The 16665-nt window shown below is 50.0% G+C and overlaps 1 protein-coding gene across 1 annotated transcript; it reads left to right on the plus strand.

The window, feature by feature from the left end:
- Positions 1-3285: 3285 nt before the first annotated feature.
- On the plus strand, positions 3286-7035 carry LOC100824700 (trihelix transcription factor GTL1). The gene is made up of 2 exons (XM_003570729.4): positions 3286-4495; positions 5267-7035. The coding sequence occupies exons 1-2, from the start codon at positions 3738-3740 to the stop codon at positions 6783-6785; spliced, it is 2277 nt and encodes a 758-aa protein (XP_003570777.1). The 5' UTR covers positions 3286-3737; the 3' UTR covers positions 6786-7035.
- Positions 7036-16665: the final 9630 nt, after the last annotated feature.

Genomic DNA, 16665 nt, shown 5'->3' on the forward strand with positions numbered 1-16665 from the left:
TTTTCTCTCTAACATATGAGTTGAAGGTCTGTTCCTTTCGAACCATGTAACATCGGAGCTGCATGCGGCTCTATTCTCTGCACGCACGAATTGAATTTACAGCGTGCAGTACATATAAGAGCTGCATGCATGCATGCACACGCTGATTAGTTCCTTTGGATCTGAACTGTTCGTACTGATGACCGGAGGCCGGCAGGACCGGACAGATATATAGTACAGCGAGCGAGCTAGAGCGAATTAACTATAGCTGCTGAAGATGCATGAGATCTGCGACTAGGAGTATATCTGATGCTATGTTAATACTTGGTCAGTTCTGCATGCAGCTGGCAACACAAGCACCGACTAGCCAGCGTACTCGTGGGAAAGCCAGATCTAAGCGGACCGGTATTCACTCACACTACTGCTAGGAGTGCCACAGAAAGATCTGACTTTAATTGTGACACTTGGCAATATTGAGGTTAGATGTTTCTTTTAGCGAGCAAGTTAATTAGGCCTTCCAAAACTTGTATGCTCTAGTATATATATGCATCTTCGGCCTGCCAAATGCATGCATTCAAGTACCCATAAGATATTGTGACATTGTTTGTGGAGCACACTGACGTATGGGTGGATCTTTCGCTGATCGATCAGGGCAAGCCAAAACATCAAAGGGGAAAACATAAAGTATACTCCAAGATGCATCCATGCATGGTGAAGAGCGAGGTGCGATCGTCAGGTCATGCAGGCAGGCAGGCAGATGCACGGTACGAAAAAGGTTTGGGAAAATCCAAGACGATCGAAGGGACCCTTTTTGGAGGCCAGGCCAGGGCTAGCTAGCTAGGCATGTGGTAGTAGCCGTTGAATCCTTTTTCCTTGCACTAGTACTAGCTTGCTGTGACTATGCTGCGATGCCAGTACGTCTACTTCCTTGAGTACATACATCCATCCGTGCATAGCTAGACGTATGCAGCAATGCAAAAGCTCCTACGTACGAACAGCTAGCTGGGAGCCTAGTACTATATACTATTAGCTTGGCTGGCCCCTGAACGTGATTCTGGCCGGCTACAAGAGGAGCTAGCGAGCCAGCCAGCAGGAACAACGGCAGCAGCAAGCAGGAATCGGACCGATGGGCGTAGTCCTAGCTAGCTGTACGTACACCTATACGTATTCTGTGGTGGCCATGCAGAGGTAGCTATAGGCAAGCCGGTCAGTCGATCGACTGATTCCCAAGTATAGCAGCTAGCACAAGTAAATTCTGACACGTAATGAATGAGGGGGTAATAGTGAATCAAAATACTCATACTGTATTGTAGTAGTGGAGTAATGTACAGTATATAACGTGGTTGATGAGGCTTTGTACGTATAGGAGCATGCAGCAACGCATGTATGTGCGGACAAAATACGTCAAAAAATTAAGCTGAGCTGAGCACGCAGAGCAAGGAGGGATGGCTAGCTAGAAAAATAATTAAGTTGAGTTATAATATAAATAAACTTATAATAATAGGAGAAGGATGTGACGCGCGTGGTTCAGAGGCAGCTAGCTAGCATAGCTGCGCATCTGGCCTCGCTACTACTGTACTAGCTCAGTGATGTCAGGTAAACAGATATCTATACATACATGCACTGTAGCTCCGTCCAGCACGCGTCTCAAGATCGTCAATTTAATTAAAAAAATAAATTATATAACGTAAAAACATATCATTAGAAAGTTTATTTGATTAAAAATCTAATGATATATTTTTTATTAAATATAATTTATATTTTCTTAAGTTAAATTTGTAATGCTAGTGCGTGCGTGTCTCATATATTGGGACGGAGGGAGCAGCAGGCAGGCGGGAAATACGAGTACAGTATACGAATACTTACTCCATATACATTTTGATTTGATCTTGGAGTTTTATTCCGGCATGTAATGTATATGCATTGCATTATCTTAATTTGGCCTGGCTGTGTATTATAAAGACATGCTATCAAGTAGCCAGAGAGAGTGAGAGGCAGAGAGAGATGGAAAAAAGAAAGAAGAGAAAGGCTGCATGCAGGAGGGCGACGGGCGTCGCGTCGGACGTGACCCACGTAGGCTTTGCACGTCCCACGGTTCCTCTGCTCTCTGGGCCACCCCACCCTTTAGATCGGGGCTTTTCTCCAATCATGCCACGACACGTGCCTGGACGAAGGCCGGCCCAGTAATTCAGCCCACCCGTCTGGACCGTACACGGGCCGTTCCCTGCTGGGCCGGAACCCAAGACACACAGTCCTTTTTTTTTTAGAAAGCCAGTACGGTGCTGCGCAGGTTGAGCGAATTTTCAGGAAAACGAAGCGAGCTTAAGTTAATTAACTGCAGGGCCCTAGGCTTAAGGCTACGTATCATCATCTTCTTCTAAGTTAAGTTTTGTCCGCACGTGCGTGGCACGTGTGTGGCTGGGCCTGGGCCTGGCGGTGGGGATGCATGCGTAAGCCGACGTCAACATCTGTACCTCCAGCCCAGAGACACGCACCCTTTCTTTCAGCCTTTTCTTTCCACTTTTTTCCCCTTTCCTTTTTTTTTTCTTTTCTCTGTCCGTCCGGACAGGTCCTTTTCGCCCCTCACACACCCCTGCTTTCATCCGGTATTCCAAAACAGGACTGCATGTGTTCTTCCTTCACAAAACAGCACGTCTTGCTTACGTTGGACTGATTTTGTTTTGTTTTGTTTGACAACTCTTTTGACAGAGATCTCAGATGAAACTGTAACCATACTGCTAGTGCTTGTGCTTTTCAAATATGTGAGAAACTGTAATCACGGAAAAAATTGTATGATACACGCATTTTTGGCTTGTTTGATAATAATAAGCCCATGAACTAGCCGCCTGCCACGTCATTTCAAGAGCGTCGCTCGCCATCTTGTGCTCCTTTATGGCACAAGAAAACCAATCAAACACAAATTAAGAAGACTTGTTACAGCTAGGGGTGAAACTGAATCAAATTCGGACGGATAATGGTAGGCATTGACATGTGAGGATTATCAGGGTACTCCGATTAATAATACAAACGATGCCGCTTGTATTATTCACACTAATAATGGTAGGCATCGACATAACACTTTTGCATTCACTCACTCACGATTGGTTTGAAAATACCGATTTATAATCGGAACGGTACTAACCGGTGATCGAACCCTAGTTCGAAACAAAGCCTTACTAAACCATACGTGCAAAAAAAAAAATCAAAGACATGCATGGACTACCACCATATCACTTATCCACAATCTCCTCCACATGAAGAGCAAACATGGCATTGATGGGAGGCATTGCCCTAAGAAGCAAGGCTCCATTCAAACCGGGACAAGGACCAGCAGGCTGCCCATAAAGAGCGCCCCTCATCCACAAATATAGGCATTGCGCAGGGTTCCTTTTCCAAAACCGCCCCCAAAAGATAAAGCTCCCCAAGGTAGCAAAATGGAAACCAAACCCTGCCTACCCTTAACTCCATCCCCACCCCTTCCCTTCCTCCCAACCTCTAGCTGAGGAGTTCTCTCCTTCAACCTCGCCCCCAAAAGCCCCAATCTTGAACTTCCAATTCCAATTCTTAAACTTGCATTTCCAAGCTTGGTTCTTTCTTCACCTTCTTCCTCCTCCTGCTGTTGTTGTTGGCCAGACATGTGAGGTCCAAAGTAGCAATTTCTCGAAGAGCTTCAGCTAATCGGTATACTAGTGAGTGTGGAGCAGAGCTAGACCCCTCTGGATTTGGGTTGGAAGGCGCCATTGTTGGTCTCTGCGGCGATGCAGTCGGGGTACGGAGGGGTGTCGGAGTTCCAGCAGTTCATCATGGACGGCGGCTTCGCCATGGCCGCCGCGCCGCCGCCGCCTCCTACTCCGCAGCAGCAGCATGCGGCGGCGGCGGCGGCGGCGGCCGGAGGGCAGCAGGAGCTCGGGGCGCCGTTCAGGTACCAGCCGCTTCACCACCACGCCATGCATCCGCAGCAGCACCACCACCACGCGCCGCCCCAGATGCCGCCGCACTTCGCGCACTTCGGTGGCCCCACGGCGGCCGGCGGCGGGATCCCGTTCACGCAGCAGCTGCTCCACCACCAGGCGGCCGGGCAACAGCACCACCACCACCATCTCCAGCTCTTCCACGAGCAGCAGCATCACCACCACCAACAGCAGCAGCAACATCACAAACCTCAGCAGCCCCAGCCGAGGTGGGCGCCGCAGCAGCAGCAGCACCACCAGCACCAGCAGCAGCATCTGGGGCTGGACATGGAGGCGGCCGTGCCGGAGAGCACCCGCGCGGCGGCGGTTCCTTCTGGGATGCCGCCGTTCCTGGCCGCGGCCATGAACTTCAAGCTCGCGGTCGACCAGAGCGGCAGCGGCGCCACGGACGACGCCATGAACGACGGGGGCGGCGGGGGGAGCGGCATGATGCTCCACGGAGGAGGAGGGGGAGGCGCCGGACGCGGAGAAGACGAGGCGGCGACGGAGAGCCGGCTCCGGCGCTGGACCGGCGAGGAGGAAGCCTCCATCAAAGAACCCGCCTGGTTAGTAACCTGCCTACTCACTCCTGCAACTGGGAATTCATCATTCATGGTGTCAATTTCTTTGCTGCTCCGATCCATCTTTGTTTTATTTGCTCTTCGTGGCGGATGGATGGATGGACAGAGTAGTAGAGAGGAACGAAAGGGATGGGAAGGGGAAAAGAAACGAAAAGATTGCAACTTTGTTTGCTCTGCTTTGGTTTTGCCTTGGATGCTCTGTAGTCTGCTTGGGGGTGGGGAGCAGAGGAGGGACTGATGAGTAGCGAGTGAGAGTGAGCAGATGCAATAATAGTGGCATGATTGAGAGGGACATGGAACGAAAACAACACACGCACCTGACCTGATTGCGATTCCTCCTCCAGCAGCAAAACCAAACAGAGACCTTTTTTGTTCCCTTTTAGCTTCCTCATTGCACTCCATTGCATCACGCTACGCCCAAGAGGATGAAAAGGCAAAGGCATAATTGCATTGCATGCCGTGCAGATGCAGATGCCCAATTCTTGTTCTTCTACTTCTTGCAAATTGTTGCCTTTTTCACTCTGCCGATTGGTTAAATCCGTTTCTTGTCTTGCTGCAAATTGTTCAGAAAATGATGTGCATCTTTCTATCTTCAATTGCTGCAAACTGTTCAAAAAATGATGTGCATCTTTCTGTCTTCAATTGCTGCGAACTGTTTCGAATTGCTGTATTTTGTCACTTGCCATTGTGCCAAATTGGTTGCTTTCCTCTTGTTTGGTGAGCTGATTTCTTCATTTTTGGTTGCTTTGTGTGCAGGCGGCCGCTGGACATCGACTTCATCCATAGCACAAGCAGCAGCAGCAAGAGAGCCGCCGGCAAGGACAAGGCGCCCACGCCAGAGTCGCCGTCACCGGCCGCCAATGCCGCGGCCAATTACTTCAAGAAGGGCGGCGACGACAACGTAACCGCTAATGCGGCGGCGGCGGGCGGCGGTAATAGCAGCTACAAGCTGTTCAGCGAGCTGGAGGCCATCTACAAGCCGGGCAGCGGCGGCGCCGGACAGACCACCGGCTCCGGCTCCGGCCTGACCGGCGACGACAATGCCATGGCCGACCTCCCACACGCGCCTCCGCCCACAATGTGCCCCGACGGCGACGACGACATACTCCCCCATGCGCCGCCGCCGCAGCCGCAGGCCAACGCGTCGGAGACCTCCGCCGGAGAAGAAACAGAAACCCCTGCCGTGGTCCAGCCTCCTCAACCGCCGGCGTCAATGGCGGACGGGCGGCGCAAGCGGAAGCGGCGGCGGAGCCAGGAGGCGGCGACGGCGGCGTCGTCCTTCTTCGAGCGTCTGGTGCAGCGTCTGATGGAGCACCAGGAGTCCCTCCACGCGCAGTTCCTTTCCGCCATGGACCGCCGCGAGCGCGAGCGCGCCGCCCGCGACGAGGCCTGGCGCCGGCAGGAGTCCGAGAGCTCCGCCCGCGAGCGCGCCGCCCGCGCCCGCGACCGCGCCTCCGCCGCCGCCCGCGAGGCCGCCATCGTCTCCTACCTCGAGAAGCTCTCCGGCCACCCCATTGTCCTCCCTCCCCCTGCTCCGTCTTCCCCAGCTCCGGCGGCCTCCGAAGAAATAATCATCCCCCAGCCCGAGGCCAGCAGCGCCGTGGGCACGGAGCTCGTGCCGTACGACGCCGGCGTCCTGAGGTCGTCTTCGGCCTCGCCGTCGCGGTGGCCGAAGCAGGAGGTGGAGGCGCTGATCAGGGTGCGGTCGGGGCTGGAACGGCGGTTCCAGGAGCCAGGGCTGAAGGGGCCGCTGTGGGAGGAGGTGAGCGCGCGCATGGCGGCGGCGGGGTACGGCGGCCGGAGCGCGAAGAGATGCAAGGAGAAGTGGGAGAACATCAACAAGTACTTCCGCAAGGCGAAAGAGAGCGGCAAGAAGCGGCCGGCGCACGCCAAGACTTGCCCTTACTTCGACGAGCTCAACCGCCTCTACTCCGGCCGCGGCGGCGAAGCCATGGATGCTGCCGGCGATGGTGGCGCGGGCAAGGCGGCGAGCTCGGAGCTGCTGGACGCCGTTGTCAAGTGCCCTGCGGGAACGGCGGCGGGGGATCAGGCGGCGCAGTACGGCCCGCCGCCCGGGTTCGCGCCCGCCGGAGATGGGGAAGACGAAGGCCTCCGTGACATGGCCGTGGATGGCGGCGAGAAGTACGACGATGGGGAAGACGGTGAGATTGGGAGATCGGCGGGCGGGAGAGCCATGGCGATGGCGGATCAGGATCAGGACGAAGGTGAGAGCCATGGCGGACACCACGACGAGGACGACGAGGAACACCATTAGGAGAAGATCGTACTGCGCCATAGCTTGGTTAATTAGCATCCATGCCTCGAATTAGGTAGCTAGCTCGTCCCAGAGAGGAAATTTCTCTTCTTTCTTTCTTTCGTTCTTGTTAATTGCTGCTGCTTGTTGTTAATGTTAGCTGCCTATGATATGATCAGATCACTTACTTGTTAGTACTACTACCGCTGCTGCTTATATATGACGATGGATCTATAAGAGATTAGCATAATTCATCAACCGATTCGATCAATCTGTTACTAATTGCTGCTGCTTCAGTTCTAGGCATTTGCATGGTACTGGTAGCTCCTGTATTGATCATGTGCTTCTTGTTTTGTTTTGGTTTCTTGCTCATCTGTGGCCATCCAGTGGTCAATGTCACAGGATGTGTCGGCAGACGATGCTTATTTTTGCTATTGCTTTTGCCTCCTCTGGACGCGTAGGGCTTGAATTTATTTATCTGTGAAGAAACTAGCAAGAGAAAGAAAATGAAAAAAAATGGAGTGCTTTTGGGAGATAAAGAAAAGGATTCAGACAACTAAAAACGGCACGTTGGCTTTGACTGTCTGCCTGTGTCCTCTTGGATATTATTGTGAGTACTATACACACATGTTGTAATTTTTGTTTTAAGATTTTTGTTTTCTAAAGGTAAATTATTGAATCATCTAGTGGTATTACATACTGTATAATAGACAACGCAATACATAAACAGTACTAATACACTACTGTCATATATACATACCCATCTCCATTACTATACATACGTACGTACACTTGGCTTTGGCTCAGTACTGTCCCAGTGTGTCACGACTACAAGTCCAAGATTGAACAGTGCTAGTACATATATATACGGTTTAGAAGAAAAAGAGGCTGAACAGTACTCCATTGATGAAGTGTGGCCGGCCCCCGGTCCGTGCATGAAAGCTAAGCTAGCAGGAGAGGAGACGTGGCAACACATACAGTAGCACTTATGCAGAGCGCGTACAGGTGTCTCACAAGACGTCGTACGTACAAAGCAAGAGTCTCTACGTATAATGTAGTATTTCAGCTGGACATGTCGTGTATGCCAACGTTCTGCTGCTCTAAAACCACAAAAAATATTTAGAAACGGAAGAAGTAACATTTCAGCTGGATATGTCAAGTGGAGGGTCTTAGAGTCTTAGTTAGTAATTAATAGTCGATTGGTGTACAAGAAGAACCAAAAGCTAGGGCCAAACGATATTGAATTAATCAATAAAATCCTCGCTTTTCCGGAAGAGGCGCGAAACACGGGGTTTTCCAAATCTTTACGGCTTTTTCGAAAACAAGAGAGGGACGAGGAAGAAGATCGAAGAAGGAAAAAAAGAGAGCGAAACCTCACCGTAAACGCTCTTGAAATGTAGCTTGGTAAATCCTTTTTTGATTGTCATTAGCAAGCTGCGAGTATTATACTGTCAACTGCATATCATATGTATACACCGTTTGACGTAGTACGGTGTTAAATTTGTTTATCCGTCCCAATGGCAAATGGATTCCTTTTGGAAACTTGTGTAGGGACTAGTATACTGTCCCTGCAGGTACATGCTTACGTGAGAGCATGTGTAGGCCATGGTATAATAAACCAGCCAGGTGGTGGTGGCATATGCATCATGATGCTGTAATCACACAGATTATATATGATATGCTGCACTAATTAATTAAAGTATTCTGCACCCTGGCCTGGCCTGGCCTGCAGTATCAGTCTGGTCTAGAGTTATCTTATTCTCTGCACACGCGTACGTATAAAATTTCCAGATCTCAATGCATGCGTGGCCAAGGATGCTCATACATTGCATGAACAATTTTCAAAATGACAAGGACAATAGTGTGGATACTCGTCTCTGACTTTTTTTTCTTCCTCCTCTTGCAGCGCTGCTCGATACACCACCGTGGAGCCGGATGCAAACGGGATCCGGTTTAAGGTCCTGTTTGTTTGGAATTCAGTTTCAGCTTTTGGTGCTTTTAGCAATCTCAAAAACAATTTTCCTATTTACACATGAATCTGAGAAGCATCTCCGGACGTGTTTTGTGCTTCTAGCGAAAAAGCATGTCGTGCTCAGTTTCATGTGTAAACGGGAGAAATGTTTTTGAGATTGCTAAAAGCACCAAAAGCTGAAGCTGAATTCCAAACAAACAGGAACTACGTCCCTAAAATTGGAGGTCGCATGTCTTTCAGTCTTCCTGGCATTATCCCACCCCTCCTTATTATATATGCTTCTTACCTCGTCGTTGATACCTAGCAACCATCGGCGCGCTCCGCCGAGCCATTCTCTAGGCCAGGCCGCGAGGGTTTGCTCATTGCCCATGATTTGTTCATCGCTTAACCTTCGGACAACCCTCGTCCGGCCCACCATCACCGTCGAGGTTATCGAGTACCCCCTCCTCTACATATATATTTCCCTTCCGGTCTTCACCACTCGTCCACTTTCTCCCCTTTTCTCTTTCTCCTCTCTCGCCTTCTTCACCTCGCAAGGACCCGAAGCCGGCCAAGCATTCGTCACATAAGACCATACCATGAACGTTCAACCAATAGATTTCCAACCAAAGCTTGCACACACACAATGACACAACAAGCTAGAGCTAAGGATCGAAAGAGTGGTAGGTAAGGCAGCTAGCTAGAGTCCAAAAACAGGGTGACGTCATGGAGAGGACGAAAGGTGGGCCCCCTTGTCCGTTGGACGTGTCAGGGACTGAGGGACGACGACTATACACCGCACAGCCGGCCGGCATGCAGGACCATCCTTGCATGCATTGCATTGCATGGCCCCCCGTAGTCTCGTCTCCTTCCTTCTTTTCTCTACATGCTTTGTTCATCCTTTTATTTACTTTTAATTTTAGTTTTTCTTGGTTTCCCAGCCTATGGATGGATCCGGATCTCCTGCATATGTCGTAGTGTGTCCGAATTCAATTCCGTCCACCCACCGGATAAGACGAAGCCAAGATCTATACTCCCAATACATTTTCAGCTTTTCTATATACCCAGTGTGGTCCAGTTTTTCTAGTAAATCCAAATTGCTAACGATAATTGCTGCATGCGAGAAATTCCATCAACAAAATACCAACACCCCGGCACAATCGGACCACGACAATTGTTGTTTGTACTGTACGTGCATCTGCATGCATGCATGGTGGCACATTTAGGGGCGGAGGAAAAAAATACCCTGTTGCACAACTTGGACATTGACATAAATCTATATGCAATTTCGATCAAAAATCCTTGAGCCTGCTGTCCTCCTGCTGCTAATCCCTGGTGCACCGTCAAAAATTAGATGTACTTAGCACTAATTTTCTTTTTGGATCCCGGTACAAAACGGTCTATATGCAACGGCACATCAATAACGGGTCCGGCGCGACCGTTACTGATGAACAGAGCGGGGTCTGCCCGTCCCCGCCCAGCCATACATCAGTGACAGTCGCCTTACCTCGCGAGATACAGTGGCGGTCGGTTAAGAGACGACCGCCACTGATGAACCACGCATCAGTAATGATCGCCCTAACGCGACCATTGCTGTTGTACCCCCTATTATCAGTAACGGTCGCCCAAGTCCTGACTGTCACTGATGAGTGTCGCGGTTTAAATACGAAGAACAGAGCCGTAGCTGGTTGTGCTGCGCGTCGTAAGCCCTGCCCGAACGCGCCTTCTTCTCCGGCGACGGCGAAGCCCTGCCCGAACACGCCATGGCCGCCGGCGAGCCCCCCCGGTAGCGCCTCCTCCCTCTCCCCTCCTCCTCTCTCCCCCCCGCGCCGGCGGCCGCCATCTCCATGGCCGGCGAGCTCCAATCTTCGAGGCCGAAGTTTCACTCTCCCTTGCGAGCTCTCTCTCCCTACCGATCTGCCTCGCCGGCCTCCAATTTCTCTCCGAAGTTCCCCAATTTCAAATTTTTGAGCTCCGGTCGTCGGCCAAAATGCGGCCTCCTCGTCGTCGCCCGAAGCTTCCCTCTCCCTTGCGAGCTCTCTCTCCCTCCCGATCTTTCTCGCCGGCCTCCAATTTCTCTCTGAATATCTCTAATTTCAAGTTTTTAGTTAGCCTCGGTTAATTAACACCTTAATCCCCTTGTCAATGATTAGGCTAACTATTTTGCTTTGTTTGTTTTCTTGTGTATTGTGTTGTAGATCGAATGACCATTCTTGGATGTACGCCACGGAAAGAATCAATGCTCGATGGATAACCGAATGGACGGTCTTTTTTGGAGTCGCGAAAGGTGATATGGAACGAAAAGGACTTGTGATGATCCGTTGTCCATGTCGCAAATGTGGAAACACATGAATGATGAAGCCTGAAGATTTTCAGATGCACGTGCTGGCATCGGGTTTTGTGGAAGGTTATTCTCGCTGGACTTGTCACGGGGAGGATGCGGTTGATGTCAGCAGCGGTAGCGAAGATGATGATGTCCTGCGGTATGATCTAGTGAATGATTCCGAGGAAGAAACAAGTGTCGATGAGGAGGCTAATGTGGAAGGTGAAGGAGCTCCACGTGGCAGGATTACCGAAATGCTAGATGACCCGTATCTACGGGAGCAGCTGGAGGACCCCGAAGATGAGGCAGAGTCTGCTCAATTCAAAAAATTGTTGGAGGACGCAAACACACCCTTGTATGATGGAGCTGGCGAAGAAAACAACGTGCTCGAAGTGTCGCTCGAACTTTTGAGGCTGAAGGCAGCATCATGCTGGTCAGACAAGGGCTTCATGGACTTGTTGAGTTACCTTGCTTCGGTTTTTCCACAGCCAAAAAAATTGCCCAAGAGCACATACGAGGCGAAGAAGATTACATGCCTGCTTGGATTAGATTGCGTGAAACATCACTCATGTCCAAACGACTGCATGGTATACATTGGAGAGTCCGAGAACCATGAGAGCTGCCACATATGCGGTGCATCGAGATACAAGAAGAAAAACGCCAGACCTGGCGAAGACGATGGGGAAGAAGTGATGAAGGGCAGGCCGGCAAAGACTGTCTGGTATCTTACGGCAGGTGGCCGAGTTGAGCGTTGGATGCAAAACGTTAAGGACGCGAGGTATCTCGTCTATCACGATCCTGTGCAGGCTGCATTCGATCCTGACGGGCACTACCGTGTGGAGGAAGCTGGGGTCCTAAGACACCCTGCCGATGGGACTTAGTGGAGGAACTTCGACACGGCATTTCCTGATTTCGGGGCAGAGCCCAGAAACCTGAGGCTCGGTCTCAACACTGACGGGATAAATTCTTTTGGAAACATGAACGACAAGCACAACACATGGCCAGTGATCATGAAGAGAAAGTACATCCACATGGTTAATCATGAAGAGAAAGTACATCCACATGTGCATGCTCATACAGGATCTAAAGCAGCCCGGAGCTAATCTAAATGTGTATCTGAAGCTAGTGAAGGATGAGCTGAAACAGCTTTGAAACCCTGGCAGAGTGGTTTGGGACGCAAACAGGAGGGAGTACTTCACGATGAGAGCAGCGCTTCTGACCTGCGTGCATGACTACCCCGCGAATGGAAATACTTCATGCCATGTGACACATGGCTACAAGGCCTGTACAAAGTGCGGGGAAAACACGACATCGAGGAAGTTGCCCGTTTCATCCAAAATTGTTTACATGGGACACCAAAAGTGGTTGGATGCTAAAGACCCTTAGAGGGATGACAAGAAAAGGTTCAATGGGAAGACGGAGCACGGGACAACGCCAAAGGAGAAGTCTGGTATGCAAATCCTCGAAATTGTGAACGATCTTGAGGTTGTCCCCGGAAAGATTGCTGCGAAGAAATATAAGGAACCTGAAGGCGTCGTGTGGAAAAGGAGGTCCGTATTCTGGGACCTGGAGTAATGGGCACATTTAGAATGCCGCGACAGCATAAATGTCATGCACGTGGAGAAAAATGTATGCGGCATCGTGCTGGGGTTGCTGATGAACATTCCAGAGAAGACGAAAGATGGACCAAATGCACGGAAGACCAAAGAGTTGTGGGGCAAAGATCAAGTGTCGGCAGCCGGCAAGAATGGTTTCGTGACGGTGACCATGCGGTGTCGTCTTGCATGTTATAGCCTGTACAAAGACGCGTTGCATAGGATGTGCCAGTGCCTGCAGGGCATTAAAGTCCCATCGAACTACTCGTCGAGCATCAAGCATCTAGTTGACATGAAGAGTCACAAGCTATCTGGCATGAAGTCTCACGACAACCATGTCATACTCACTCAGTTACTTTCAGTTGCAATCAGCGGTATCATGGAGCCGCACGTAAGGGAGACAATCATGAAGCTTTTTGACTTCTTTGACAGCATCTCGCAGAAGTCAATCACCGTTAGACGATACTAGATACCGAAGGATTTAGGATTTCTTGATGTTAATTTAGGGTTAGGATTTAGGATTTCTTGCTGTTAATTTAGGATTAGCATTGTAGTTTGTAGTAGTAGATAATTTATATCAAATTAGATGTACATGGGCACACATATTGTAATAACTAATTTGTAACATGGATACATTTTATCTACCCTTGTGAATTTGATATAGTATTGAGTTACAGAGCATTGTAGTGAGCACATTTTATTTATCATTGTGAATTTGTAGTGAGCACATTTTATTTACCATTGTGAATTTGATATAGTATTGAATTTGATTAGCATTGTATACATGATATATAGCACACATCAGTAGATAATATATAGCACAGATGAGTATATGCATGTAGTTTTATATGCTATATACATAATGTTTTATATGCTATATACATGTTGTTTTATATGCTATACATGTAGTTTTTATATAGCGGTTTTATATGCTATTTTGGAGAATTGAGTAATGAATTGTGGGCCCGACCATCGTGTCGGGTCATTGGAGAAGGGGCCAGCCATCGTGCCGAGGGGGTACATATGCGGGTGAGTTTTTTATGTAGGTTTGGACCTCCTAGTAGAGAAAAATTGCTAGTTTTTAGCATAGGTCATGTCAAATTTTTTGGCCGATATATATTTGATGGTTTTGATGGACTAGGTACGAAATGGGCAAGAGTAGCTACAAATCAGTTCTTGATAGGGAGGAGGTAGATCGTGTCGATGAAGAGTTTTCATCGGGAGAGCAAATTGCCAGCTCTGGCTCAGGTAGCTCTCATTTAGAAGAGCGCAACAACGAGCGACGGGTGGAAGAGAGTAACCCGTAGCCAACTGAAACTACCGCTAAGAAGCCAAGGAAGAAGACGCCGAGGGGGAGCCACAACTTGAAGGAGTTTTGTTACGTGGTCACCCAACCCTCTGAGAGAGGCCGCCCGGAGTCGCCTGAGAGGGCACAAAAGGCCTTCGCAACGACCTGTGGAGCGGTTGCACGTAAATATTGCAAGATCACCGACGAGTGGAGTGACATCTCCGAAGTCGTTAGAAACACGTGCATCGCGGACGTTGCAAGGAGGTTCCAAGTATCTGACGAGTGGCGCGAGCGATTCCTAGCGTCCGTCAACATAGCATTGCGCAATGGACTTGCTAATTGGAAAACCACCGCTAGAAAGTGGATGGACAAACCGTATGAGATCATCAGAAGAAATGGCCGTCGATAACTGATGAGGCCGAATGGGACAAATTCAAGAAGGAATTGTCTGGCCCTGCCTTCATTGTGAAGAGTGAACGTATGAGGGCGTTGCGCGCGAGGAAGCCCTTGAACCACAGACTAGAGAGTGCAGGGAAAGAGGGGAAGAAGCAGGTCTGGCGCAAGCAGGACCGAATTCTCGAGGCGGCAGGCAGGGTGCCTCCAGTGTATGACATGCTGGAGGACCAACGTGCTAGAGAATATGCACGTCAGCACATGACACCAGAGGAGTGGGCAGGCATTGAGCCAATGCAGCCACCTGTTAAAAAATTTACGGTAAGGGTTCACATGCATTTATTTGTTTTTGGCATTAATTATGACACTCCTGATGCATATAGACTCACGTCCCGTCTTATATGATAACAGGAAAATGCCCACAAGTGGGAGGAGAGCAAGAGGTCAGAAACATCCGACAACTCCGTGCAGAGCAAGAGGTGGGAGTCGGCTGTGACCGCCGGCTTGCAAAAGGCTGAGCACACGGGCAGTGTTCTAGGGGAAAGTGAAGGGCCTGCTTGGATGATTATTTCCCGCCTGCTTCGAAGCGAAGCAGGGTCCAGAAAAAGCTCCCCGCTTCTGCTGAAATAATAGAACAAGCTAAGGCGGAGGCGCGAGAGCAGACATCTATAGTGTGTCAAGAGGTGTCACGAGAATATGCAGTGCAAGCCGTCCATCATTTGGTGTCGGCATTGGCCAAAGACCACCCCACCCTTGACGCCATACTCGGGGGAGGAGTGGAAGGTTTGAGGAACTTCCTTCCTCCTCTTCCTCCTCTTCCCCCACGAAAGAGCACCCCGCTGAAGAGCAGCGCTGCCTCCGACACACGTATGGACGACGAAGACACCTACACCCCAGGTTACAGCCCGGCTCCTAGCATGGACAAGCCCCCCGCTAGCCAACCGGACCCAAGCGAGGGCATCCGGGATAATGATCCGGGTCCGAGCGACGACATCCTTGTAAGCATACTTTTCAAACTCTTTTTCACTCCTTACCTTCATGAATAAAGATCTTACACACATGTTACACGCAGGCATTGGTGAAGTGTTGTATCCACGTAGACAAGCCTGGGAAGCCTGTAGGCGCCATTGGCCGCCTGATGCCCAGACAATCACCGCCACTGGTGCACGGCATTCTTATGAACGACGCACAAGTGAGTGTGATGGTGGACTCCGTCGTCGAGGAGCATCGTGATTATGCTATCCCGCTACCTCCGGAGAAAGGCGTGGATATCCTAGGCGGTTGTCCAAACTACCGCATTATGTGGCCTAGGAGCTTAGTATCTCTCTACAACCAGCGCCGGCCCTCTATGACTCCATCTCCCTCCGCCCACAAAGGTACTTCTCAATCGCCGCTCGGCCTTTCCCCTAGGATACTTCCTCATGTCGATGCCGGCGGAGATGAAGAGCGGACAATGTCGATGCCTCCACAGCTCAAAGATAGCCAGACCACAGGGTCGGCACAGGCTGGAAGCTTCTATCTCTTGGGTGCCGCTGAGTCCATGGGTGGCCGCAAGATCGATGACAAGTATAAGACAGAGGAGCAGAAGGCATGGGACAATAAGAGGAGGTATAAAAAGAGGGGGCGCGGCGGAAAGACCATCAAGGAGTCCTCCAATGTCACTCAAGATGAGATGCACTATGGGCCTAACATAACTGGAGTCTGGGAGGACAATAGGCCTGACATTCTCATCAAGAACCCCCGTCAAGGCCAGAGATTCAAAGACAGATCCTATTTCGTGGCTAGGGAGTTTGACCGGGTGCTTATTTACTATCCTGGAAGACCGATGCTCACCGAAGATTCCCTGCGTGCCGTGTCCAGAGAGATGCAAGAGCTTCATCAGTTCTACATGGAAGCATCAGCTAGTTCTCAACAGCATGCCTAACAAACCAATGTTCGAATCCCACGAGACTATGGCTTCTTTGACCAAGAAAGCGGGAACATTCAGGAACGTCCTATCACCTTTGGTGTGGAGTTCAACGAACTGTTCCACCTCTTCAACCGCCAGAAGCTTGATATCAACCTCTTAAGGCTGTGGTCTGCCTACCAAATAAGAGAACTGCGGCGAATGGAGGTAAAAAAAGTAGCCATTCTAGATCCCGCGATGTTCAACTACGGTGACATCGGTCTTGAGCCAGAAAAGGATCCCTCAAGAACCCTGGCATCTAAATACTTGGTGGCATGTCTCGAGAAATACGCGGACCACAACTTTATCCTCTTCTTTCTTAATTTGGAGTAAGTTCAATTTTATATATGGAACCGTTTGTTTTTTCTAATTCAGTTTTTCTTATACACCCTTAGATACTAAAGTT

This window comes from Brachypodium distachyon, chromosome 3 (genome assembly GCF_000005505.3).
Source record: "Brachypodium distachyon strain Bd21 chromosome 3, Brachypodium_distachyon_v3.0, whole genome shotgun sequence".
Lineage (NCBI taxonomy): Eukaryota > Viridiplantae > Streptophyta > Magnoliopsida > Poales > Poaceae > Brachypodium > Brachypodium distachyon.

Coding starts and splice junctions, on each gene's coding strand:
- LOC100824700 (XM_003570729.4), top strand. CDS start 3,738: ATGCAGTCGGGGTACGGAGGGGTGTCGGAGTTCCAGCAGTTCATCATG. Junction 4,496..5,266: donor TCCATCAAAGAACCCGCCTG/GTTAGTAACCTG, acceptor CTTTGTGTGCAG/GCGGCCGCTGGACATCGACT.